Here is a 27,500-nt window from a genome sequence, read left to right on the forward strand (position 1 = left end):
TGCCATTTATAGCCTGCTACAGACCACCCTCCCAAACCCAGGAACCCCACTCGGCCTTCCTGAGAACACTGGAAAATATGAAGGCCTCTCCAAACACCATTATATTGGGCGACTTCAACTACCCAAACATAGACTGGGAGCATTACTCTAGCTCCAACACCCCTAGCCCAAAGGTTCCTAGAATTTATAAACTCAAATGCTATGGAACAACTTGTTACCACTCCCACAAGAGGGGAAAACATACTGGACCTGATCATCACCAACATGGGGACTCTATGCTCCAGACCAGAAGTGTATCCCTCACTGGTAAGATCAGACCATAAACTAATCTCAATGGATATTCACATCCCGACCCCACCCCCTGCCCAGAAAACCACAGTGAAAAACTTCTCTAAAGCAAATTTTACACTCCTCAAAACTGAGGTGGAATCCTTCAAAGCCCCCGGGCCTATGGAAAATACAGCCCAGACCACAGAATCCTTTATAAACGCATTCTATGAACACCTTCAGGAATGCATGGATCATGCGATCCCAAATAAAACCAAGACCCAATTCTCCAAAGGCAGATGTCCTGTCTGGTGGACCCCAGCCATAAACAAACTATACAATAGAAGGAGGAAGCTACTAAATGATAAAGCAAAATCCCAAAAAGGGAAGGCATCACTGATCAGTATTAGCAAAAAACTACGGGCACACATAAAATTGTCTAAGGCCAGCTTGAGAAAAATTGCACAGGACACTAAGGATAATCACAAGGCTTTCTTTAGTTATGTTAGGAACCTGGGTGGTAATTCCCAGATATGCTCAGAATTAGTCCAAAATGACAAAAATACACCCGAACCCACAGACATTGCCAACATCCTAGCTGACAGGTTCAGCGCCAAACTCCCCTCCCCACCAAAGGGCAAATATCTATCCCAGCAGAGTGCTGCCCCTGACATCTCAGATGCTCAGGTAAGAGCCGCCTCTCCAAAGCAAAAACACAGCATCAATGGGACCAGATGGTGTCCGGGCTGCGTCCTACATGAACTCAAAGAAGAGCTAAACCCAAACATAAAACTACTGTTCAATCTCAGCCTTACTACAGGATATGTGCCCAATGAGTGGCGTGCAGCAACAGTGGTCCCTCTCCATAAAGGTGGTGCCTCAACGGATCCTGGAAACTATCGCCCCATAAGCCTGACTAGCTTGGTCTGCAAAGCTATGGAAAGGATCATCATGGACCTCATAAATAAAGATATTGGGGACCTACAAACACTGGATCCTACCCAGTTCAGCTTTGTTAAGGGCAGATCCTGCCTCTTAAACCTGGTTGATTTCTTTGAAACAGTCACCAAGGCCATTGACAGGGAAGGTGGTCCACACAGCCTACCTGGACCTCGCAAAAGCCTTCGATACAATACCCCACTGGCATTATAGATAAGCTCACCAGCTTAAATATAAACCCCTATGTCACTAGATGGATTGCAAACTGGCTCAAGGACAGAACCCACATGGTTAGAATTGCTGGAGCCATGTCAGACTCAAACCAGTTACAAGTGGTGTCCCACAAGGCTCAGTCCTGGGTCCTCTCTTGTTCGGTATATATTTCTCGGAGGTACAGGCCAACACGGAAGGACTGTGGCTGACCAAGTTCGCAGATGACTGCAAACTGGGTGCCATAATCGACTCTCCAGCCGACACAAGCATCCTCCAAAAGGGCCTCATAGAAACAGACAACTGGTGCCAGAGCCATGGCCTCAAGCTAAATGCCAAAAAGTGTATAGTCATCCCCTTTGGCAAAACAAAGTGCCCACAAATTACCACATAGGTGGAAATCCATTAAGTACAGAAGAAGTAATTAGGGACCTGGGGACCCAAGTTGATAGCAATCTCTCATTTGACAACCACGTGGCCAAAGTGGTTAGAAAAACATTTTATATAGCCCACCTAATCATGAAGGGATTCACATCTAGATCAGGGGAGGTCATCGTGCCGCTTTACTCATCCTTCATCAGGCCCATAATTGAGTACAATGCCCCTTTTGGGATGTACCTTACCAGACACCTGCAGCAACTGGAAAGACCCCAAAAGTACCTCACCAAGAGGATCAAAGGGCTCAAACAGATGCCATATGCTGCCCGGTTAAAGAAACTCCAGCTCTACTCAGTGGCATACCGCCTGTTCAGAGGAGATCTGTGCCTGATGTATAAAGCCATGTCCAACCCGGAATTAATGGACATGCTGCACCTCAGAAAATCCAAACCCCATCGAGCTACGCGCTCGAGAGACTTGAACCTCAGCACTGAAATAAATAGGACATGCTGGAGGGACAGATTCATAACCCAGAGGCTCCCTTCACTCTGGAATAAAATCCCAGTCCAGGTTAGGCAGAGTCCCTCATTGACTCTCTTCAAGAGGAATCTTGATGAGTGGATGGGAGATCGTAGGTTTACCCCGGGTATCACTTCTGTGTCACTGTTAGATAGAGGCACAGTATACTAACCTCGAAAAAGGGCATAGCAAAATAAATTTAAAATGGGTGGCGAAAGCCAAACACATTCTGGCTAGGCTTATAAATGCCCTAGGGCAGATAGCCTAGTATGAACTTATGAACCTTGTCTAAGGACTCCAAGCACCTGGATTCTGAACCTGCACTAATCAGCAATTCATCTAAATAAGGAAAAATGTGGATATCTAATAAGCAACCACTGGTGCCAAACAATCTCAACATGCTTATTTGACTAGTGGCACGCTCATTAACTCAAATATTGTTGGACTCCCCCTCCCCTTTCCCCTGAACTTTCTCCCTCCATTCCTCCGCTCATTCCCCCTCTCTCTTTTTAGCAACCGTTTAAACCAAGAGCTGCAAGACTGTACACAGCTAATAAGCAGCAAATGTTAGGTTATTACTGCGTACGTTTCCTATCTCAAAGAACTGCCTACTCTTAAATGTTCCATTGTCTTGCGGCACACATTGCTAACTGATTGTTTATACTGTGGTCTAGGAATCTGTCTCAAAGTTTTCTGCCTGCTCCATTTGCTCTTGCTTCACTCGGGCTCACTCCACTCCCCTCCCCTACACCAACCTCACATCAATTACCTTTGAACCTAATCATCTTCAACCCACCCACCCTGATCGCCAACTTGCTGTACTCCTACCTCTCGACTCACTACACCCAACTCTTCCCACCCTTACTCACTGCTCTCATCCCCCTCCTCTAGCTCTTGCCATACACCTTCCCTCTATCAAACATCTACCCCCCCTTCATATTCTCATCATCCTCTAGTATGTTCCTCCTGCTCTTCATACCCTTCCTTCTCCTAAGCAACCTCAATTACTACCACATTCAGCTAAACCTACTCCCCTCTTCTCTCACCTCCTGTCATAACACAATTGACACCAGCAGCCACTACAACTCTCCGTTTTCTCCCTCACTCTTCTCATGTACCGATTTCAATCTCCCCAAAATCAAACTGTCTCCAAAATTCCTCTCATTCCACAGAATTAAACAGAAATTTCACTCACCCTACCACTATACATCACTTATCTTCCTCCCACTAAACATCCTTCAACTCTCAGGTGACATTCACCCAAACCCTGGCCCACACTAATTCATCAAGTCCTAACTATACCTCACAAATACTTCAGCAGGTACTGACACCTAGTCTCAGACATCCCTCTTTCTATTCAATTAACATCCATAGCATTCTTAACAAGATAACTGAATTCCACACATGGATAGCAAAGCACTCCCCCACATAGTTAGTCTCACTGAAACATGGCTCAAACCACATAATGTAGACAAAGAGTCCCCCCCCCCCCGTTACAACATTCTAAGCTTGGACAGAACACACAAAAAGGTAGAGACGTTGCCGTCATGTACTCTCATCTCCTATGCATGTCTCCCCCAATTAATCTTCCCCCTCCTTTCACCCAGATGAAGTCATTATTGCCAACTGTAAAATTCAGCAATCATAAAACTCTAAACATAGTCGCCATCTATACACTCCCTGGAAAGAACATACCCTTATTAGAACAAATCCTACAGTGGATGTCTGACAATATACATAATGAAACAATAATACTAGGTGATGCCAACATCAATTGGCACACCCTCATTTCGAGCTCTCCCACCGCCAGCACAAACCTATATGGATACACCAAACTTATCTACTCACCCACTTTTCTTCATAAACCCACAAATACCTGCTCTATCTTGGACTGGATACTTGTCTCTAAGCCTGACCTCTATCACTACCCTGAACCCCTACCAGACTCTGTGACTATTCCCCTATATGTGTCCAAAGATTCTCCCCCCCCACCTCTCGAGACCTCAAATTTAAAGAGTGCCAAATGCTTCCCAACTTCAACCCACATACATTCAATAATTCTCTCTCTCTGCTATTGACTGGTCTTTCATATTTTCCCACCCTCTAGATGAAACTGTCCTTCAATTCACCTCCATCTTAATAAACATTCTGAACTCCTTTGCCCCTTCCAGAACTGTCAAGAGTCAAATCACAGTGTTCCCCTTGGCTCCCCAACTCTACTCGGTCTCTTATGCATAACAGAAATTGCGCCTGGAAACTCTGGACTAAGACCAAATCTCCCACACACTACCAACAATCTAGGGAACTCTGAAATTTAACCAAAAAACACAAACTCTGACAAAAAGAACTACTACCTCTCACCCCCAAGATACTGAACCCAGGAACCCTAAAACATTTTGCAATGCTGTCAACAAAATTCTCCACCCAGGAAATCCTTCAACTCCCAACTCCTGCCACAATAACACATCTCTTGAAACTGGCTCAATTTTCAATTCATACTTCATAGATACCATCAGAAACTTATGCAAACTATCCACACAAACAGCCACCTACCACCCCCAACTGAAAAAAACAGCCCTTTCTCACTAAAACCCACTCCAACTAGCTACATCAAAAAGCTTCTTCTCAAACTTATCCAGGTTCCCCTTCAGCTGACAACCTGCTGCCTCTCTTCCTAAAAGCTGCTGCCGACTCCATAGCATATCCTGTCTCCATCCTCATAAACTGCTCATTGAGTGAATCCACTGTTCCTGCCCTCTGGAAAAAGTTCTACACTACACTGATCCACAAAGGTGGAAATTCTGTTTAGCTCTCTAATCATCAACCTATTGCCATACCCTCTCCAAAATTCTTGAGCACTGTGCTTATATACAAATCTCAGCTTATCTTACTCATGAAAACTTAACTATCCCTACTCAACATGGCTTCTGCCCCCACCACAGCCCCACTACTGTACTTACTTCCTTTACTAACTCCATCTCCCTAGGTAGAGATAATGTAAAAAGTACAGTTTTGTACCTACCATAAATGTAGATGTTCGAGTGCTAATACAGCTGCAGTAATCACAGATGGGTTTTCTGCCGTCAGGCGGTCCCTCGGTCGGCCGAATTCCAAAGTCTTGGTCCGGCGCCGGTTGTCGTCACTCTCTCTTCTGACGTCAGTGAGGCCAGAGTATATAAGACACAGCCGACGCCATGTTCTTCAGTCTTTCTTGCCCCAGATGTCAGGTGCCCCCGAAAGAAGGCAATACATAAATTATGCTTATATGCGTATACATGTAATGCAATATAATCCAAAAACAGTGGTTGCAAGCAAATAAACCTTAGAAGGATAACCCAGTCAGGCTGTATGAAGAGGTTGTTAGGCCCCATGCCTTTACCAAGTGGAGAAGGAGGGAGGGAAACCTGTACTGCAGCTGTATTAGCACTCGAACATCTACATTTATGGTAGGTACAAAACTGTACTATGTTCATCGTGCATACAGCTGCAGTAATCACAGATGGGTAGAATCCCAAAGCTACGACAGGGTGGTAGGTACTAGGAGGAACTGGGTTGAGCTAGAATGCCCTGCAAAACAGCAGTGGCAAAGCCTGCTCTTGTTCTGGAATATAAAGGCAAGTGGTAGTGTTTTGTGAAGGTATGTACAGAACTCCAAGTGGCTGCCTCCAGAATATCTTTGGTAGGAACTCCTCTGAGGAAGGCTGTAGAGGTAGCTGTGGCCCTGGTGGAGTGTGATCTGATACCTGTAGGAACAGATTTCCCATGATAGGAATAACAAAACCGTATGCAGTGGCCTATCCACTTTGAAATAGTCTGCTTGGAAACTGGCTTCCCTTGAGCCCCTACAGCATAGGACACAAAGAGTTGTTCTGATTTCCTGAAGGACTTTGTTCTGTCCAAATAGTAACGCAGCTGCCTATGGATGTCTAAGGAATGTAGCAGTCTTTCCCCTTTGTTTTGAGGATTGGGGTAAAAGGTAGGAAGGTGTATGGCTTGATTTAAAGCTACCCTAGATAACACTTTAGGCATAAAAGATGGGTTGGTACGAAGGGAGACCCTGTCCTGATGGAAAATGAGAAAGGGCTGCACCGCCATGAGGGCCTGTAATTCTGAAACTCTATGAGCTGAAGTGATAGCCAGAAGGAAGGCAGTTTTCCAGGACAAACATTGCAATTCTGTTGAGGCAGCTGGTTCAAAAGGAGGCAATGTTAATTTTTCTAGTATGTAATTAAGATCCCAGGCTGGTATTGGTGGTTTCCTTGGTGGTCTAATATTCTTAGCCCCTCTGAGGAACTGTCGTAAGAGTGGGTGAGAAAATAAAGGAGGATCCGTGCTGTATTCTGCAGAAATAGCTGAGGCATGGATTTTTATGGAAGAAAATGAAAGTCCACTGTTCAGCAGCTCAGCTAGATACTGTAATACCTAAGGCAAGCTCAGATTTCTAGGGTCCTGGCCTTTTTTCGAATTCCAAGAACAAAACCGCTTCCATTTTGCGGAGTAAGCTTTTCTAGTTGATGGTCTTCTGGCCTCCAAAATGACATCCTGCACCTCCTTGGAGAGTAGGGTCTGTTGTGGGGTTAAGGAATTTTCCATGCAGTGAGATTGAGTGTTTTCAGCTGACTGGAGAGTTTTGTAACTGTGCTGAGTCAGCAGAAGTGGCATTAGAGGCAGGGACCAGGGAGGAGTATGTGTTAGGCTCCTCAGCAATGGGTACCAGTGTTGCCTTGGCCAATCTGGAGCAATCAGTATCATCTTCGGTCTGTCTGCTCTTGCTTTCAAAAGTACCTTGGGCAGAAGAGGCAGAGGTGGGAATGCGTAAACTGTCCATGCTGTCCAACTGAAAGGGCGTCCACTCTCCAGGCCTTTGGATGAAAGGTCCTCGAACAAAACTTTTCCAATTGATTCCTGTGGGAGGCAAAAAGATCTATGTCTGGCCTCCCCCACACTTGGGTTATTTCTGCAAACACCTGCGGATGTAACTTCCATTCGTGTGTATCTGTCATATTTCTGCTTAATTTGTCTGCCAGTGCGTTTTCCAATCCTGGCAGGTACTGTGCTTTAAGTTCGATTTGCCATTCCAGAGCCAAGTTCCAAAGGGTCATGGCTAGTCTGTACAAGGGGTATGAATGTGTTCCTCCTTGTTTGTTTATGTACCACATTACTGTGGTGTTGTCTGTTCTTATGAGTAATTGCCCTGGATGCAGGAAGTCCTTGAAAGCTGTAATTGCATTTATTACTGCTAGCATTTCTTTTTGATTGATGTGGAGGTGCTTTTCTTTTTGGGACCATTTGCCCTAGATGCACCTGTCCGTCATGAGCGCCCCCCAAGCGTAATCTGAGGTGTCTGTTGTGATAACTTGCTCTGCTTGAGGTTTGCAGAATGGTAGGCCTGTGTTTGCTTGACATGCTTGGGCCCACCATAGAAATTCCTTTTGCAAACATGGGATTATTGGTAGTATTGTTTCCAAACTGTGACTGTGTTGAGACCATAGGTTTTTTAGGTACCATTGAAGTTTCCTCATATGCAGCTTTGCACATGGGATTAAAAGAATGCAAGATGCCATGAATCACAGAGCCTGCAGGATTTTCCTTGCAGTAAGCCTGGTACTTTTTGCTAGTACTTTGAAGTACTGAGATAGTTGCCCTTGTTTTTCTGGTGCAAGATAGGCCATCTGGGTGTTTGTGTCCAAGTTGGCACCCAAGAAGGTTATTTTCTGAGATGGTGTTAGCCTTGATTTCTCTTTGTTGATTGTGTATCCCAGGGTATGCAATAGCCAGGGTATGCAATAGCCGTGTCACATATGTCAGATGTTCCAGAAGTATGTGCTTGCTGTCCGCTTGGATCAGGCAGTCGTCCAAATAGGGGTAAATTTGTATCACTTGAAGTCTGCAGTAGGCAATCACTGATGCTAGGCACTTTGTGAATACTCTGGGCGCAGTAGATAAGCCAAAGGGCAATGCAGAGAATTGATAGTGGATTGAACCTGCAAGAAATCGGAGGTATCTTCTGCAGCTTTGTCTGATTGGGACATGCAGGTATGCCTCCTTGAGGTCCAATGTTACCAGCCAAAACTCCTTGCCCAGCATGGGAAGAAGTTGCTGTAATGTGAGCATCTTGAATTTTGCACGCAGTAGAAATGTGTTTAGGATGGATAAGTCCAAAATGGGTCTCCAGTCGGTTCCTTTCCTTGGTACCAGAAAAAGTCTTGAATAAAAACCTTGACCTTGTTCGTGAGAAGGTACCTTTTGAATAGCTCTCATGTTTAAGAGCTTTGAAATTTGTAGTTGTGCCTCTGCCCTTTGATTGTGTGGCAGGTTTGGCATGCCTCTCATTTTTGGAAGAGTGTGGAAATGAAATTTGTAGCCTCTGTTTATAATGTCCAGGATCCATTTGTCTGTTGTGACAATATGCCAATTGTTTGCAAATAATGCTAGCTTTCCTCCCAAAGGTGCTGCCAGCTGAGACGTGCTTGGCCTGGAAATGAGGGAGTCATTGGGTTTGCTTCCTGTATTGTTGTGCACTGCCCTCGCCACCTCTTGGTGCTGGAGTATGCCATTGTCGTCCTCTATATGATCCTTGTGATTGCCCTCTGCCCCTTGTGCGTCTGTATCTACCTCTTTGGGGCTTGTCAGTAGCTGGAAAGGACCAGTTCTTTGAAGGCCAATTTCTGCTAAAACGTGGTGGTTGGACCTGGAAAAAGGTTTTGACAGTTTGCATGGATTTGGCTTTTTCTTCCATTTTCCGTAATATCTCCTCAGCATTAGTACCAAACAGCACATCCTTTTGTAAAGGAGCATCTAGAAGTTTAGCTTTCACATGATCAGGCAAGTTTTGTTCTCTAAGCCAAGCATGTCTGCGAATGACTGATCCCGTAGCAGCCGCTCTACTTGAAGCCTCTAGGGCATCATAACCACATTGTAAAGTGTGTTTACCCACTTGCTCTGCACTATGCATCATATCCTGTAACTCCTTTAAATCTGGTTGTTCAGGTTGAGACATTTTGTTCCTTAATTGTGATAACAGGAACTGTTGATATTTAAGCATATGAAACTGACAATTTAAGGCCCTCATGGCTAGGGTGGCCGAGGTATATACCTTTACCCCACCTTTCTAAAGATCTTGATTCCCTTTCTGCAGGAAGTGGATTCTTGGCAGTGGAGGCCTTCAATCCCTTGGGGCCTTGTGAAATGGTTTCAGGGTCAGCATTATGGCTTTTGAAGAGAAATTGGTGAGAGCTGGGTACTCTGTAATACCTATCAGGTTTGACTGGTGCAGGAGGCAGAGAATCGGGTTAAGGCAAGCCTCCGAATAGACATCATCCAGTATGTCCAAAACAGGGGGTATAGCCAGAAGTCTGTGTTGAGGTAACAAAAGAAATTCCCTAAGCCTTTTCTTGGAATCTGAAAAGTCTTGGCCTTCCCAATGGAAGTGTTCCCTCAAGGTGTGCAAGGTTTCCCCAAAGGAAAAATCCTCAGGAGGAGATACAGAAGGAATGGACTGTTCTGCATCCGAATCCTCAAAAGGAGAGTAAGAGTGTTCCTCTGCATCAGAATGTTCTGATAAAATGGATCCCTGATCAGAAGAGGGAGAATTTTCCTCCACTCTGGGTCTCTTGTCTGGAGGGGGTTGAGAACCTCTGATAAGAGTAATTAAATCCTCAGCATTTTAAGCATCTGTTTTTTAGGCATGGGACCTGGAGATGGGCCCTGTGCAACAGGCCTCGTGGGATGCCTGGCTGCTTTGGATTTAGTAAAGGCCTTAACTGAAAAAGAAGATGAGGGCCTAAATACATCATGGGTGGAGGTGGACCTGTCCACATTAGTAGGCTCAACATTAGCAAAGGCTTCGGTTGTAGTCTGGGAAAGGGCCGAGGTCCCAGCGGTCTCGGGTACAGAAGACACCGCCAAAGGAGTGTCGTCGGTAGTCAGGGACTGCAAAGGCGTCTCGTTGAGAACCGGACCACGTGTAGCCTGTTTTGGCGTCGTGTCGGTCCTTTTCCTTGCGTTTTTTGGACAAAACGGTAGTCGGAGTGTCAGACGACATTTTATAATCAAAAGCTTTACCAAAGTAGTGTTGGGCGAACTCCGCCCGACACTTAATAGTGCGTTTATTGAAGGTAGCGCAAAAGCGACAGCCCAAGACGTCGTGGTCTGGGCCCAAACAAGGTATGCAGAGGGAATGGAAATCCTTATGCGGTATTTGCTTCCCACAAGAAATACAATTATTAACTTTTTCTGACATCGGTCTGAGGCAAGAAAAGTTTCCCCAACAGGGTACTTAGCTTTAATGAAGACTTCGGTTTCCAAAATTTTCATAATTCAGGAGCTGGCCGACCGGCACTTGCGAACTGCTTCTGCTTCGAGCACCGCGCGGCAAAAAAGACTGGAGAACATGGTGTCTTATATACTCTGGCCTCACTGACGTCAGAAGAGAGAGCGACGACAACCGGCGCCGGACCAAGACTTTGGAATTCGGTCAACCGAGGGACCACCTGACGGCAGAAAACCCATCTGTGATTACTGCAGCTGTATGCACGATGAACATCTAGTGTCCTGCATCTTTTTAGATCTCTCCAAAGCCTGTGACACTCTCTTTCAACCCATCTTCCATTCCAAACTTTCTCAACTCAACCTCTCCTCAGCAACTATCTCCTGGTTCAACAGCTACCTCACAGGCAGACTGAAATCTGCAAAATGGCGCTCTGCTCTTTCTCCTTTTCTCCCCATTAAAAATAGGCATTCCTCGGCCCTTTCCCAGACTACAACCGAAGCCTTTGCTAATGTTGAGCCTACTAATGTGGACAGGTAACATTTTTACTAACCAACTTCACACACCCTGTCCTCAGTCTTCCCTCATACAGTATGCAGATGACTCCCTCATCATTTCTGTCGCTGACAGTCCCACTGACCTACTAACCCTGACAAACACCTTTCAACCTCACTGAAAGATGGCTTACTAATATCCAACTTATACTAAACCCTAAAACGACAAAACAACTTATCTTCCTCCCAAAATCCCTTTGCCATCTTAAATACACATTCACCATCTCTTCCCTCAACAACACTACGATCATAGCGGAATCTCACACTAAACTGCTTGGAGTAACAGTGGATGATCAACTAAAATTTGACCTTCATGTATTTAACAGCATTAAGAAAACCCACCAAAAGCTTGGTTTAGTTTACAGAAACATAAGGTTCCTCACACCCATCTCCAGGATCTCATGAGCCCAAGCTTACCTTCTCCACAACCTCTTTTACAGCTCTCAAATTTTAACCAACTTACAGTCTTCATTACTTTCCAAACTTAAATCCACCTACAACAAAGTAGCTAGATTTGCAGCCAATCTGCCCTCAAGATCACACCACTGTCACTCTCTCTAGACACTCAGCTGGCTAGTTACTTAAATAACTCTTATTTACCCAACTTATCATTACCCATACTACTCTGAATAAGCCTTCCTATTGCCCTAACATTTCCTCACTTGTCTCCCTCTATAAGCCCCCTCGACCTCTCAGAAGCTCTGACCAATGTCTCTTAGAAATTCAGAAACCTAAAAAATCTGTTGGGAGAGAATCTCTACAGCTACTTTCCTGCACTTGCATGGAACAAGCTCCCTATGAACCTTAGAAACATTTCCTACATCCACGAATTCAAGAAAAAAAACTCTCAAAAGGTATCTTAATAGCACATGGATTTACCTCTGTAATCATCTCACATGAACCCACCCCCTTCTCTATCCTCTCTATTCCTCCCTTCTCTACTATCATAACTCACTTAACTGCTCTGTATTGTACAATTACTCTCTAAAGATAACCCAAATGTGTTATGTAAATTCATTCAAATGTTTTATTGTATATTTCTTTGCTATGTGTTTTCCTCAGTGTTATGACTCTTACTATATTGTACTGTGGAGCTTTATTTACATTTGCTTAACTGTTTTTGCTTAACCGTTTTATTGTAAAATTTTCACTGTATTTATCTTTAATTTTGTAAATTTTCTTGCTTACTTGTACTGTGACGTTTTTCTTCCTGGGCCTCCACTGAAAAAGAGCTTTTGCTCAGATGGACTAACCCGGTTAACAAATGTCAAATAAATAAAATGTAGTACACAACACTAAGGATAATGCAGAAAACTGATAATGTAAGCCAGACACAGCAAATCTCATACATTTCCTGAGAATGGGAGCAACAGGAATACAAGCATTCTTCAGAGCTAGAGTCACCATAAAAACAGTGGTCTGAAAGCAGCTCTAGGACAGACTAAGGTGAGTAGTCTGAATTTCGTATCTTTTACGTCTGAATTTCATAACTTTTACAAAGGTGTTTAAAAAGGACAGATCCAAGCCAGGTCTCCAGGAGTGCTCATTCTGTGGTACCAAAAAGATTACGGGGCAAAATACTTTGCATTTTTATACCACAGGTATTGATTCTATGACCCCTGCTTTTACCATGTGATGGAGCACTGGAAGAAACAGCTCTGTCTGGTCTGGTGCATGTGGGGGAATTCCCCTGAAAGGAGGAGAATTTTCTATCCAATGGCAAGTGTTTCCTCTCCAAATTATTCTCAAAACCCATTTGTCTGCGAATATCTGTGGCTAGGTTGTTGGGTTCCCAATGTGGAGGAGGAAGAGAAGGACAGATGGAGGGGAGGTGCGCTGTGATTCAGCAGTCATTCCTTTGCGGGGGGAGGGGGGCAATTCTTTTTCAGAAAGAGAACTCGTTTGATTTTGAAGAATTATCCTCCTGCCATTTCCTTTTTTATCTCCTGATTTTGGCTGGGATTTTTGTTTGTTTTGCTCAATGGAGAAAGAAACCTTGTTTGGGAAGAACTTGTATACATGAAACATCCCAAAAAGCCCCATACATTAGTTTGCCTCTGTCAACCTACAGTTTTGTGAATCTGTGTAACAAGGATTCACTTCAGAAGCTTGAAATAGTGAAATCTCGAATTTCAGTATCTCGAAACCAAGAAGTGGAATCCACAAAACAACGAAAACTAACAAACAGCAAAATTCAAAACCTCGAATACCGGAAGTTTTGAATTTCGCGGTTTTACCACGTGCACACACACACACACACACACACACACACACACACACACACACACGAACACACACAATCACTCTACTACATGAAAGCAGGGGGGCAAGCACCTCCCTACTTAACTATTCTCACTCCGAGGTTGCACTAAATACAAAAACACACAAAAAACACCACCACACAAGCTACTTTCTCTTCGCACACACACATCACAGCAACAAAACACACTGATATACACCACAGCCCCTACCCAAACCCCTTAACACACACACACACTTACCTGAATACATGACCATAGCGGAACTTTAGAAGTGCAAAATTCAAAACCTCCAGTATTCGAGGTTTTGAATTTCGTGCTTCTAAACTTTCGCTATTATGTGGATTCGGCTTCTTGGGCTCGAAATACTGAAAAATCGAGATTTCAGTATTTCAAGCTTCTGAACGGAACCTGTGAACTTAAAGATGCATTCAAATATTGGGCTTTTAAATCATCAGAAAAGTTCTGCTTATGTGTAACCAAGCATACCATCTTATTACAATACAAGCAGCAGCATTTCGCAAGATTGTATCTCCACATTCAAGCACACCTCTCAAAGCATGTTTTGAAAACTGAGACAAATTATAAACAAGTTTCATTCATACAACACTTTAGCTCTGCAGGTAAGGATGCAGCAAAAATCGTCCAAACTGTATACAAACTGTAAAAAGAAGATTAGCTGTCTAGAGAACATTCTAAGCCAAGGAAATAAAATCAACCAGTGGTCTGTGGCCCAAGTAGTCAGGACATGCAGACTCCAGACAGATGGCACCCCAGCTAAGGATCAAACTGGCGAACCTCTTGCTTTGAGGCAACAACACTGTCCACTGCAACATTGTGCCACCCATTTCACCAGTTAATTCCTGATCATAAATTGTGTTAAATGATTTTGTTTAAGAAACAATCTGTAGAACAAGACTAGATGGAATGTCCATGATGCAAGCATTTACATGCTCAACAATAGCAAGTTGAAAGTTAAATGTAAGCACTAGGTCTGAAATTTAGTCCATCAGTATTGCATATACAAGTGCACTATGCATGAAAAATTACAGAGGGTGCAAAAATGAAAATGACTGTGTATAAGAAAATGCTGCTCTTAAAAAACATACTTAAGATTTCATGCAAAATTAGTTCCTCCATTATTGAAGATGATTGCCTAATTCCCAATCTTCTAGATTTTACATCTATCACAGATATATTTAATAATTTTCATATGACATTCTTTCGTCCAATGTTAAAGAGAAGGAAACTGAAAACCCAAAAGTTATTGCACAGCTTGAACGTACTGTAGCTAGTTCACCTGATGGTCTACGACGATGACAACAGGTCTTCCTCACTTCTGCTAACTGCAGTAAACAGCCTGCTACAGCTACAACAAGCATCTCGTTACAGTTGCATAGCATACATGCATGCATTCCCAGCATTCAATTACGAAGCTCCAGTTTTCTTGCAGCTTCATAAATAATTGGGCAGATGTACAGTAGCAGCATTCAACAAATCTCATCAAGCCCACTAACAGCATGCACCCTGCATGACCACCCCTTCAGCCAACACTAGATACGGTTCTGTGGTTCACTGATGCACAGGGAAGAAGTGCTGACAGTGATTCAGGAGACCAAAACTTTAGTGAACCCCACCAACGCAGGAGCCAGGAGGGAAGTAAGAGAAAGAATGAAGAGTATCGCCTCTCTGCGGAAGGGGTGAGGGTGCAAATGTCGGAAGCCCAATTTTCCTACTGCCTCAGTGTGCATGGATAACACATCCTGCTGATGTCAAACCCTTGCAGAACTAAGGGCTAGTTTATCACTGATGTTCACTGCACGCCACACCCATGGGTTAAATAAAAGACACAGGGAGTGGGGTTTCCAAAAAAAAAAAAAAATTAACCCACTCCTGATGGCTACCTTAAAGATGGTCCCTCTTTGTCGACTCTTGTCCATGTGAAGAGGGAAGAAAATCAGCCAAACAGATGAGACAAGGATGATAGGCAGCAGGGCAAAAGGTTTCACACAAAAAATATATATATAAAAGTAAGCCACTACAGAGTAAAAATTAAATCTAGCAAAACACAGGGTACATGAGAGGGAGAAAAGGGGTGAAAAACAACATATATGGCATTGCCTCAGCTACATCAATAACTAAACAAGGTATAAAATTGTCTGTGGTTCACCTGCAAGAAATAAGTCAATACTTGGAAGAAGTATGGCTAGGAAATGAATAACAAGAAGATTGGTAAATGCAAACGTAATGTTTCCCTGCTTACACAGTGACCTCTTTCTGAAGATAAAAAAAATATACCATGAAATGAAGGCCACATTCTCAGTGTTACAAAACCAGCATGACTGCTCAGTAAGAAACTGTGCATTAAAAACCTGGCAAATTAAGCAGCACGTATGTAGCATAGTCTTCCAGTACTCACAGAAAACACTAAACAAACAGTTATTGCTAATATCTCTGAGAAAGGACAGTCAAACTACACAAACGAATGGCAATTGCAAAATACAGACCTAAGCTTATCAATCTGATCCATAATGTTTATATCTTCAGACCTAAAAGGGCTGCACACTATTCTCCACTCCTCCTCCTCCTAAAAGGACTGGAGCTGACAAGCCAGACAGCAAAGTGAGCAACTAAAGAGTCAAAATAATCTAACATCCCAAAAGAGGAGGGAGCATCGAAGCTCACTGTATGTATACCCTACAACCAAAACAGTCACAGTCTCCCTTTTCAAATGACTGCTGAATCTCCATAAAGTGGAGGAAGGGTATTACTTTCTAACCACATACCTCAGTGATACTGACAGCACCACAACAGAAAACTTATAAGCAGAGCTTTTTATCCAAAGTGAATTCACTTCTTATATTTACATTCAATGAACTTAACATTCACACATACAACTGTAATTAATGTACATCTCAAATTTTTCTACTATAGCTCAGGCACAGTTTGGAAATGGTCCACTTGGAACAATGCTCTGCACCAACTAAAAAATGCAAAGAAAACATACAAAAGAATTATATAGTAGAATAATAATAATAAAAAAGCCATTAACTTTGCCACCAAAACTTCATGTAGAGTCAATGAACTCCAGATGTATCTCATTTTCTCAAAAGTGTTAACATAGATGCAGCAAAGCTTTACAGCATACAGCTGCAAACCTTTTAATAGTGAGTAACTGATGTACTGAAAGCAAAACGTTGACAACTTGCACTCTAAGAAACACTATTGTGCTGGGAAGGGGACAAGAAACTAGAAAATCTGGAATGTTTACAGCAAGAACTCAAAATACTAATAGTGTGAAAGGATGAAATTGTACAAAAGCAATGCAGTACCTGGAAGACCTTTTGCAAAGGGCATCACACTGGTCACCTTCACGCCATGATCACCAGTCTCTGCTTCAGCAACCATCTTATATTCCCCAAGATGGACAGGCTGTTCTTTAATCACAATCTCCTTGTGCTCCACTGCTGGTATATCACCCTCAAGAACTTCCACATCCTCTGGGCTGGGAGCAGTCCCCTCATTGTGTAATATCTGCAGGTCTGAAGTACCCATCCAGTCCTTCGCTGGTGACTCAGATGCTTCTACGTCAATGGGTTCTTCTGAGGCAACGGGATCTGCAAAGGTATATACCACATTAGAATATTACATTTTGAGCCAATGCCCAAAAGTGGGTGAAACAGTTTTATTCAATATTGCTTCATTATTCTACAGGCTAGATCACAGATGGTTTAAAAAAAAAAAAATTATTCTTCAACAACTGTGACAGGCACAATAAAGATTAAGACCATTTTCATACCACAAGGCATTAAGAGAAAAAATAATTCAAGAGAATTCAAAGAGCTAACTCTCATTTCTGAGATACAAGCACAGAACTGCAACCTGTAGAAAGTATAGTTGTGTACACTTACCATAAATGTAGATGTTAGAGTGCATTCACTGTTGTAGTCATTACATTTGGGTTTATCTGCTTGCAGTAGCCCTCAGTCGGACTGATTAACGAAGTCTTGGGTCCTGGGTCGGTTGCTGTTCCTTCTTCCATGACGTCAGGTCATCAGGGGTATAAAACATGCAGCAGATGCCATTACATCAGTTTTTCTTGCACCAGATGTCAGGTGCCCCCATAATGGGAAGCAATCAAGTCTATAAATACAAGGATATACATGTAACAAAAAAGCAAATACACTGAAAAGCTTTTAGAGCACAGTAAGTGAGAGCAGAGATATTGCCAAAAAGAAAAAAGGGGGATGAAGGGAGGGTAACCAGGACTGCAACAGTAAATACACTCAAACAGCTAAATTTATGGCAAGTGTACACAACTGTATTATGTTCTTCGTGTTTCACTGTTGCAGTCATTACATTTGGGTAGATTCCCAAAAGCTAAGGTTGGGAGGAGGAATTTAAATAGAATTAGGACCAGCTATAAGACTGCAGTGGCAAAATCAGCTCTGGATTTAGAGAAAATTGGCAAATGATAATGCTTGGTGAAAGTATGTACAGAACTCCAGGTAACAGCTTCTTGGATGTCCCTAGTAGGGACACCCCTGAGAAAGGCTGTAGAGGTAGATGCAGCCCTGGTTGAATGGGGTCCGATGCCCTGTGGGATATGTTTTCCATGGTGCTTATAGCAGAAATGAATGTAGTGGCCTATCCATTTTGAAATGGTTTGTTTTGAAATAGCTTTCCCCTCTGTCCCTGCAGCAAAAGCCACCAGCAGTTCAGATTTCCTTTGAGGTTTAGTCCTGTTCCAAGTACAATCTAAGCTGTCTGTGCACATCTAAAAAGAGTGCAGTATTTGTTCCCCTTTGTTCTGTGGGTTAGGAAAGAAGGTAGGCAAATGAATGGACTGATGAAGAGCCACAGTGGATACCACCTTGGGCATGAAGGAGGGATTCATTCTGAGGGACACCCTGTCTGCATGAAAGATGATGAAAGGTTCCACTGCCATAAGGGCCTGTAATTCAGATACCCTTCTTGCAGAAGTGATTGCTAAAAGGAAAGCTGTTTTCCAGGAAAAAAAATTTAAATCTGCAGTAGCAGCTGGCTAGAAAGGAGGAAGAGCGAGTTTCTCCAAAACAAAGTTAAGATCCCAGGCTGGAGTTGGAGCTCTCCTGGGTGGCCTTTAAATTTCTGGCCCCTCTGAGGAACTGCTTGAGCAGTGGGTGAGAGAAGGGTGCAGGCTCTGTGCTATAATGAGCTGAAATGGCCGAGGCATGAATTTTGATGGAGGAAAAAAACAGGCCCTTATGAAGCATCTCAGTTACGTATTGTAGAATCTGAGGTAAATTGGGCACTGCTGCGTTCATTCCTTGAGATTGGTTCCAGGCAAAGAATCTTTTCCATTTTGCAGCATAAAATTTTCTAGTACTAGGCCTCCTTGCCTCTAAAATGACATCAATCACTGATTTACTGAGGGATGGTAAAGGAGAGATTAGGTAATTAGCTAGGCTGCTAGGTTCAGGGTTTGCAGCTGAGGGTGCAGAATCTGGTTCTCCTGCTGAGACAACAGGGAAGAAGTCTGAGGCAGGTGCCATGGAGCCAAGCGTGACACACTGTGCAAGAGTGGGTACCCAGTGTTGGTGATCCCAGTCTGGTGCAATTATTATCGGCCTTGGCCTGTCCCGTTTGATCTTTGGTAGTACCTTGGAGAGCAGAGCCAGAGGAGGAAAGGCATAAACTGATAGGTTTTTCCAGCTGAAGGATAGAGCATCCACTTTTCAAGCTAGCTTGTGGGGAAATCCTTGTGCATAATTTCTCCAAATGATGGTTCTGGGGGGAGGCAAACAGGTCTATACATCTGGGCTCCCCCACTTACTTGTTAACATGTTGAAAATCCTTGGTTCAAGTTTCCACTCGTGTGGGTCCATGAGGTTTCTGCTTAGTCAGTCGGCCAGTGTATTTATTTTCCTGGCAGGAATTGAGCTTGTAGATTCACTTGGTAGCTCAAGGCTCTGTTCCACAATGCCATGGCTAGTCTGCAGAGGGGGTAAGAATGTGTAGCCCCCTGCTTGTTTATGTACCACATGACAGTGGTGTTGTCCGTCTTTACCATTAGTTGTCCTGGAAGAATGTGGTCCTTGAAGGCTGTCATAGCATTATGTACAGCTAACATTTCCTTTTGATTTATGTGCAGGTGCATTTGACATGGGTTCCATTTGCCCTGAATGCACTTCCTTGCCAGGTGAGCCCCGCACGCATAGTCTGATGAGTCTGTTAAGGATTTGGGCGGCAGGGGGTAATGTGAATGGTAGTCCCCTGTTTTGGTGGCAGGCCTCGGCCCACCAAAGGAACTCTAGGCGTAGGCAAGGTATGATAGGAATCCTTTCTTCTAGATCATGTGAATGTTGACACCACAGGCTTTTGAGATACCATTCTAGTTTCCTCATATGCAGTCTTGCATATGGAATTAGAACCCCAAGGCTTGCAGTATTTGCCTTGCAGATAGTTGTTTTTTTTGTGGCCACTTGTTTGAAGTAAGTTGCAGAATGAATCCATTTCTCTGGCATGAGGAAAGCCATCTGGGAAGTTGTATTCAAGCTTGCTCTCAGGAATATAATTTGTTGACAGGGTACCAGGTGGGATTTCTTTTCATTTATGGTGAACCCCAGACAAGTCAATACCCATTGAACAAAGGCCAGATGATTCAAAAGAATGTCCTTGCTTTCTGCCTGAATTAGACAATCGTCCAGGTATGGGTATATTTGAATATTTCTTTGCCTGCAAAATGCAATGACTGGAGCTAGGCACTTTGTGAATACTCTGGGCACAGAAGATAAGCCAAAGGGCAGTGCAAAGAACTGATAGTGCATGTAGCCTGCTTTGAAGCGTAGGTATCTTCTGCAAGCCTCCCTGATAGGGCTGTGAAGGTATGCTTCTTTTAAGTCTAGTGTTGCCAACCATGCATCTTTGCCTAGCATAGGAAGCAGCTGGTGAAGAGTCAGCATTTTGAATTTTGGAATCACCAGAAAGGTGTTTAGAATAGAAAGGTCCAGGATAAGATGCCTTGTATTGCCTTGTCTGGGTACTAGAAAAACTCTCGAATAGAAACCTTGTCCCTTTTCCTCTTCTGGTACCAACTGAATAGCCCCCATGTTTGAGAGAGAGTGTACTACTTGATTTTGGGCCTCTGCCCACTGATTTCGGGGTAGATCTGGCCACCTGTTTGGTGTTTTGTAATGTGTGGAAATTAAATCTGTATCGTTGGGACACTATATTTAAAACCCATTTGTCCTGGGTAATGAGTTCCCAGTTTTTGGCCTGCAGACCAATCTTTCCGCCTGAAGGAGCATTCAGTTGGGAAGTGCTTGGATGTTTTAAAAGCAAGTCATTGAGACAGTTTTCCATAGGAGGAAATCTTACTACTCCCAGCTTTGGGTGCGGAAACCCCCCACTGCCTAGTCTTGTGTGTCCCTTGGGACTGAAACCTGGGGTTTCTGCTGTGTCTGGGTTTGCCTTGAGAAGACCTGGAAGGGGGCTGGAAAGGACCAATTTTTAGAGGGCCAGTGCCTACTAAATCTAGGAGGCTGAACTTGTAAGAAATCTTAAATGGTTTGCATAGATTTAGCTTTATCTTCCATCTTTTTAAGAACTTCCTCAGCCTTGTTGCCGAAAAGGCGATCCTGATTTAAGGGAGTAACATGATCAGGCAAACCTTGCTCCTTAAGCCAAGCATGCCTTCTGAGCACTGCCTCAATAACAGCAGCCCTGCAAGAGGCCTCTAACGAATCAAATCCACATTGCAAAGTATGTTTTCCAACCTGTTCAGCAGAATGCATTAAATCCTGTAATTCTTTATTTTCAGCACAGTCAGGAAGTAACATCATTTTCTGCTTAAGTAATCCAGTAACATGCTGTTGATACTTTTAACATATGAAACTGGCAGTTTAAAGCCCTAATGGCCAAGGTTGCAGAAGTGTAAACTTTCTTACCCCATCTATCCAGCGCCCTGGACTCTCTATTAGAGGGGGTAGGAGTTTCAGCAGTAGAAGCCTTAATGCCCTTGGGGCCCTGTGAAATAGTCTCTGGATCCGCAATAGGATTTTTAAAAAGGAACTTGTGAGAATCAGGAACCCTGTAATATCGGTCAGGTTTTCTGGGAGCAGGAGGCAAAGAGGCAAACTAAAATCTGAAAAGGCATCAACAATGTCTAGTACAGGAGATATAGCTAAAGGCCTATGCTGAGGCAGAAGTAAGAAATCCCTAAGCCTCTTTTTTGAATCAGAAAAATCCTGGCTTTCCCAGTGGAAATGCTCCCTTAGAGTATGTAAGGTCTTACCAAAAGAAAAATCCTGTGGAGGAGAAGCAGAGAGAATAGAGTCCTCTCCGTCAGAATCCTCATAAGTAGATAAGGGCAAATTCAGATAATCAGAAAAATCAGAATCCTGTTCAGAAGATTCATAAACAACTTCAGACCTTAGTCTCTTAGAAGGGGGAGGTTGGCTTCCCTGATTAGAGTTACAAGATCTTCAGCCATTCTTATCATTTGTTTTTTAGGCATAGAGGCCTGAGCATGCGGCCTGGGCGTCTGTTTCTTAGGCATGGTTCGAGATTTTGGACTAAATGAAGGAGGTGTCTGTTTAATATGCAAGTCCGTAGGCCTGAATACATCCTCATAAGCCGGTGCCTGCACAGCAGCTCTGGACCCATCCAAGGTAGAGACATCCGCAGGTTCCACAGTTAAAGCATCTCTCTGCATACCAGACTCCGAATGGGTCTCAGTAGATGCCCGCGAGTCAGAAATAGCGGGTATCAAGAGCTGCGAAAGCGCCTCCCTGAATACCAGCGAAGTGGCGACTGACTTAGAAGTGTCGTCAGCAGCTTTGGACCTCGGCAACCTGTCTTTATCTTTGTGTTTTTTCGGAATCCCGGTAGTCGGATGGCTAACTAATGACATTTCTGGATAATTAAACCAGGAACTAAAATATTTAGAAGCGAAAATATACAGACGACGGACAGTGAGCTGATTAAATAAAGCACAAAACCGACAGCAAGGTATGTCGTGGTCAGGGCCTAGGCAAGGAATACAGTACGAATGAAAATCTTTGTGAGGTATTTACTTTCCACAAGTAATGCAATTATTAACTTTTACTGACTTCGGTAAGGGGCAAGAAAACGTTTCCCCAACGGGTACTTAGCTTTAGTTGAAGACTTCAGTTCTGAAATTCGAAAACGAAAATTTCAGGAGTCGGCTGACCGGCACTTGCGAACTGCTTCTGCTTCGGCACCGCATGGCAAGAAAAGACTGATGTAATGGCGTCAGCTGCATGTTTTATATCCCTGACGACCTGATGTCATGGAAGAAGGGAGAGCAACCAAGGCAGGACCCACGACTTTGTTAATCAGACTGACTGAGGGATACTGCAAGCAGATAACCCAAATGTAATGACTGCAACAGTGAAACACGAAGAACATCTGTGAACTGCATAACTGTTGAGGAATAGACGTCTTAAGTCTAACCACACCTACATCATTCTCAAGAGTATATGACACTCAGCCAAATTAAACACTGGTAAAGCTTCAAATGACCAGTTCAACTAGACCGAGTACTCAACCCACTAAAGATAAAAAAAAATTACTATAAAGGAAATCAATGCTTTCTCTAAACTCCCTAAAACTTTCTGCACACTAGCATTAACATTACACATGCACGCACATGTGTGTATATGTATGGTTCCCTTTTAAATGGTCGACTTGCCAGAACATCGACTCCTATAACAGAGAGATGAAAACTGCAACGATTCACAATAGCAAACTCCCATAACGGTGTATTTTGCCTCCGGGAAACAAACCACTTGGCCACCAACAATGAACTTTGCCCCTTTCTCTACTGCAATGCGATCTTGGAGTTCATAGGTTCATACTAGGCTATCTGCCCTAGGGCATTTATAAGCCTAGCAAGAGTGAGTTTGGCTTTCGCCACCCATTTTAAATTAATTTTGCTATGCCCTTTTTCGAGGTTACTATACTGTGCCTCTGTCTAATAGTGACACAGACGTGATACCCGGGGTAAACCTACGATCTCCCATCCACTCATCAAGATTCCTCTTGAAGAGAGGAAATGAGGGACTCTGCCTAACCTGGACTGGGATTTTATTCCAGAGTGAAGGGAGCCTCTGGGTTATGAATCTGTCCCTCCAGCATGTCCTATTTATTTCAGTGCTGAGGTTCAAGTCTCTCAAGCGCGTAGCTCGATGGGATTTGGATTTTCTGAGGTGCAGCATGTCCATTAATTCCGGGTTGGACACAGATCGCCTCTGAGCAGGCGGTATGCCACTGAGTAGAGCTGGAGTTTCTTTAACTGGGGTTGGTATATTTGGAGGTTTTATTTATGTATTATTTTATTATTATTTTATTTTGTTTTTCCCACTATGTTTTTATTCCTCACTACGGTGGGTTTAACTTGTGTATTATGTTTTCCAGGAAACTAAACACCTGGCCACTACTGACGAAAACACCACAATATGTAAATTAAACCCACAGTAGTGGAAATAACATAATACATTAATAAAACCCACTGGGGTAGGGGGACTTCGACACACACACACACACACACACACACACACACACACACACACACACACACACACACACACACAAAATATGGAATGTTCAAACAGCAATCGCTTTAGAGCCAATGTAAGTGATGTAAAATGCAAAAAAAGTAAAACTACTATATTTTTTTTTTTTTGCAGGGGGTGTTAATTATACATACTAAACGTTAAGATCACAAGGGAGCAGAATGAGCAAATTCCTTTACCCTGCTGCAACCCAAACTCATGAAAATGGCTGACAGCAAAAATTTCATTTAAAAGAGCGTTCACCAGCATAAACATTCGCTTTTTAATAAAATCAGGAAAAGAGCATTCACTCATGAGTGATGAGCAGTCAGTCTTTCAAACTGTACCTACTTGTACACATACATATATTTTATGTATGTGTGTGTGTTTCTGTGTGAGTTATATATAGTTTACTTTCAAAATTATGAAACTCACCTTACCGTCATTCAGATGGTTGAAGGTAAAGGTGTAAAGATTTTAAATTGTGATCGAAAATCCTGTTGACTGTGAAACGTTGACACAGCTTGTGTTCGCGGTTCTGAGCGTTGATGTGTTCAACTGGATCTCACTACAGTGGGGAGTGGGGAAAAAAAGAAGTATGTTCTTAACATAACGTTCCATCTGTGCTGCATCTTTATTCATTCATTACTGATGGGTGCTGGTTCCGTTCTTGTGCCAGCCAAAAAATTAGAGCTAAGCTTTACCTATAGTGCCCCTCTCCCCGTTACCTCAGAGAGAGTTTGCATGTGATGAAAAAAGCAGAGGCTTTTTCTGAACAGGTCCCCTAATGGGGGATTTGGACCAAATCCAAACCTCCAAAAGCCCCATGGAGGGGGAAGGAGGGTGGGATGTAATGAATGAATGAAGATGAAAAACATAGATGGATCATTACGGCAAGAACATAACCTCTTTATCCGATGTTGTTCATCTTCATTCATTCATTACTGATGGGACACAGAGTCCCTAGCTGCTTTATGTCTTGGGAGGCCCTACGGAAAGATGTTCCAGAGTACCACTGAACCAAAGGATGCTTTCCCACAGGAGACCAAATCCAATTTGCAATGAGTGATAAAGGTGTGAGGGGTAGCCCAAGTTGCAGCTGCACAGATATCATCCATTGAAGCCTTTGAATGAAAAGCAACAGAAATCACCACTGATCTGGTTGAGTGTGCTTTGACCTTGCTCAGTAATGGAATTTTATTATGCTGGTATACAAAACATATACAATTGCTCAACCACTTAGATAAAGTCACTTTAGAAACAGAGTTTCCCAATTTAGGGCCTGGATAGGAAAACAATACCTTGTCTGATTTACATAATGATTTAGTTCTGTCCAGATAAAAATCGTAATGGTCTGTGTACACCCATCAAATGAAGGCAGTATTCTCCTTTATTTGAGAAGTTTGGAAAAAAGACTGGTAGGTCAATTGTCTGGTTAATTGTCAATTCTGAAATACCTTTGGGCAGAAAGGAAGGGTTACTCTGGAGTGAAACTCTGTCCTTCTGAAAAAGACCATGTAAGGGCATTTTATGCACAAGGCCTGAAGCTCGAATATGCGCCTTGCTGAGGTGATGGCTACTAAAAATAGGGATTTCCAGAATAGGAACTTTATATCACAAGTGGCAGCAGGTTCGAAAGGTGATCGTGTCAGGGACTGCAGCACTAGTGTTAAACTCCAAGGTTCGATTGGTTCTTTGAAGGGTGGTCTGATATGCGAGACCCCTTTCAAGAAGGTTTTACACAGACAATGGGAAATTAAGGAGGAGTCTTGGAATCCATTATGAAAGTTTGGGACAGCAGCCAAATGTACTCGAATGGTGGAGGCTGTTGCTCCTGAATGAAAGAGGCTTGACAAACAATCCAAAACCACACTAACAGGAGCTGAGCAAGGGTCTAGCTCTCTCTGTTGGGACCAAATAAGGAATCTCTTCAACTTGCTAAGATAGATTTTCCTGGTGGATGATTTGTGTGAAGCCAGAAGAATGTTACATACCGGTGAGGTATGGTTACTCTGCCTGGCAATTACTGGAAGTGGAGAAACCAAGCTGTCAGCTTGAGGCTGGATATCTTTGGGTGCATCAACCCCTGCGGGTGCGAGATTAATTCCGGAGTTGGATCCAGAAGCCATGGTTGGCATACTAGGTGAGGCCAAACGAAGGGAAACCAAATTTGTCGGGGTCAGTAGGCTGCAATAAGGCTTACTCTGCTTCTCAACCGAAGGGCCTTCTTTAGAAATTGTGGGATCAAGGGAAGGGTAGGGAAAGCATACAGAAGTCCCGTGGGCCAAATGTTATTAGAGTGCCCCTCGGGGACTCCACTTGTAGGGCAATTAGGGCAAAGTAACTGCTGCATTTTTGATTTGCTTGAGAGGCAAATAGGTCGCAGCAAGGCTGGCCCCAGCGGCTGAAGATCTTCGCCACTATGGATTAACTGCGGGACCACTTGTGAGGCAAGAGGATACATCTGCCCAATCACACTGGAATTCCCGGGAATGTGCACTGCTATCAGAAAGCAGTTGGAAGCTGTCACCCATTGCCAAATTCTCATGGCCTCTCGACACAACTGGTAGGACTTGGTTCCCAATTGCTTGCTGATGTACCAGACCATACCTGACGGGAGGACAGACTGAAATGCTTGCAAGGTTAGGAGCACTGCCCTCAGCTCTAGAACATCGATATGCAGGCTGGCTTCCATGGCTGACCAAGTGCCTTGAACCATCTTTCCCTGGAAGTGAGCCCCCCACCCTAACAGGGAAGTACCCGTCGTCACTATGGCCTTGGGCTGAGATGGGGAGAAAAGGCGACTCCACAGGTTTTTTTCTGGCATCATCCACCAAGTTAAATCTTGTTTGCATCGGTTTGTTATGCAGATCTAAAAGGACACATGATGATGCGAAGGGGACCACTGAGTTGGCAGGAGCCACTGAAGAAGTCTCATGTGTAGTCTTGCCAGGGAACAATTGTAATCGATGCTGCCATTGATCCCAGAAGTTGAAGGACAACCCGAGCTGGAACTTTGTCTTGAGACAGTATCACCCGGAGTAGGGACCTCAGTCTTTCTAATCTGTGATCTGGAAGGGAGACTAGGCAAGATGGGGTATTGAAAGTTGCACCTATAACTACCAATATTTGAGGAGGAGTCCACTTGCATTTCTCCCTGCTCATAGAGATGCCTAGGTATTTTGTTAGTTTTAGAGTGTAGTAGATGCTTGGTGGGGGCAGTAAGGAGCCAATAGTCCAAGTACAGTAACACTCTGAATCCTACCAGTCTCAAGTGAGCTGTTATCACTGCCATGCATTTGGTGAACACTCTGGGGGCTGTAGACAGTCCAAAGGGCAGCGCTTGGAACTGGTAATGACTGGCTCCCAGCCAGAAGCAAAGAAATCTTCTGGAGCATTTGTCCATTTCTATGTGGTAATCTGCATCCTGAATTATCTATTGAGCACATCCAATTGTCTTTCTCCAGGAAGGGGAGGATGGACTGAGCAGTGATCATCCGGAATTTCATTTGGTTAACAAATTTGTTCAGAATACTGAGATCCAAAATCG

General features: G+C 43.5%; 1 protein-coding gene across 3 annotated transcripts in view; it reads right to left on the bottom strand.

Moving 5' to 3' along the window:
* The window catches only part of EHMT2 (euchromatic histone lysine methyltransferase 2), a 1,701,692-nt gene that overhangs the window by 1,612,035 nt on the left and 62,157 nt on the right, over positions 1–27,500 (bottom strand). For all 3 annotated transcript variants that reach the window (XM_044083219.1, XM_044083218.1, XM_044083217.1), the window contains exon 3: positions 16,727–17,011. In XM_044083219.1, coding sequence (XP_043939154.1) covers positions 16,727–17,011 — 285 coding nt within the window. The remainder of the gene's footprint in view (positions 1–16,726; positions 17,012–27,500) is intronic.

Source organism: Protopterus annectens, chromosome 9.part0, assembly GCF_019279795.1.
Source record: "Protopterus annectens isolate FY-2018-M chromosome 9.part0, PAN1.0, whole genome shotgun sequence".
NCBI lineage: Eukaryota > Metazoa > Chordata > Ceratodontiformes > Protopteridae > Protopterus > Protopterus annectens.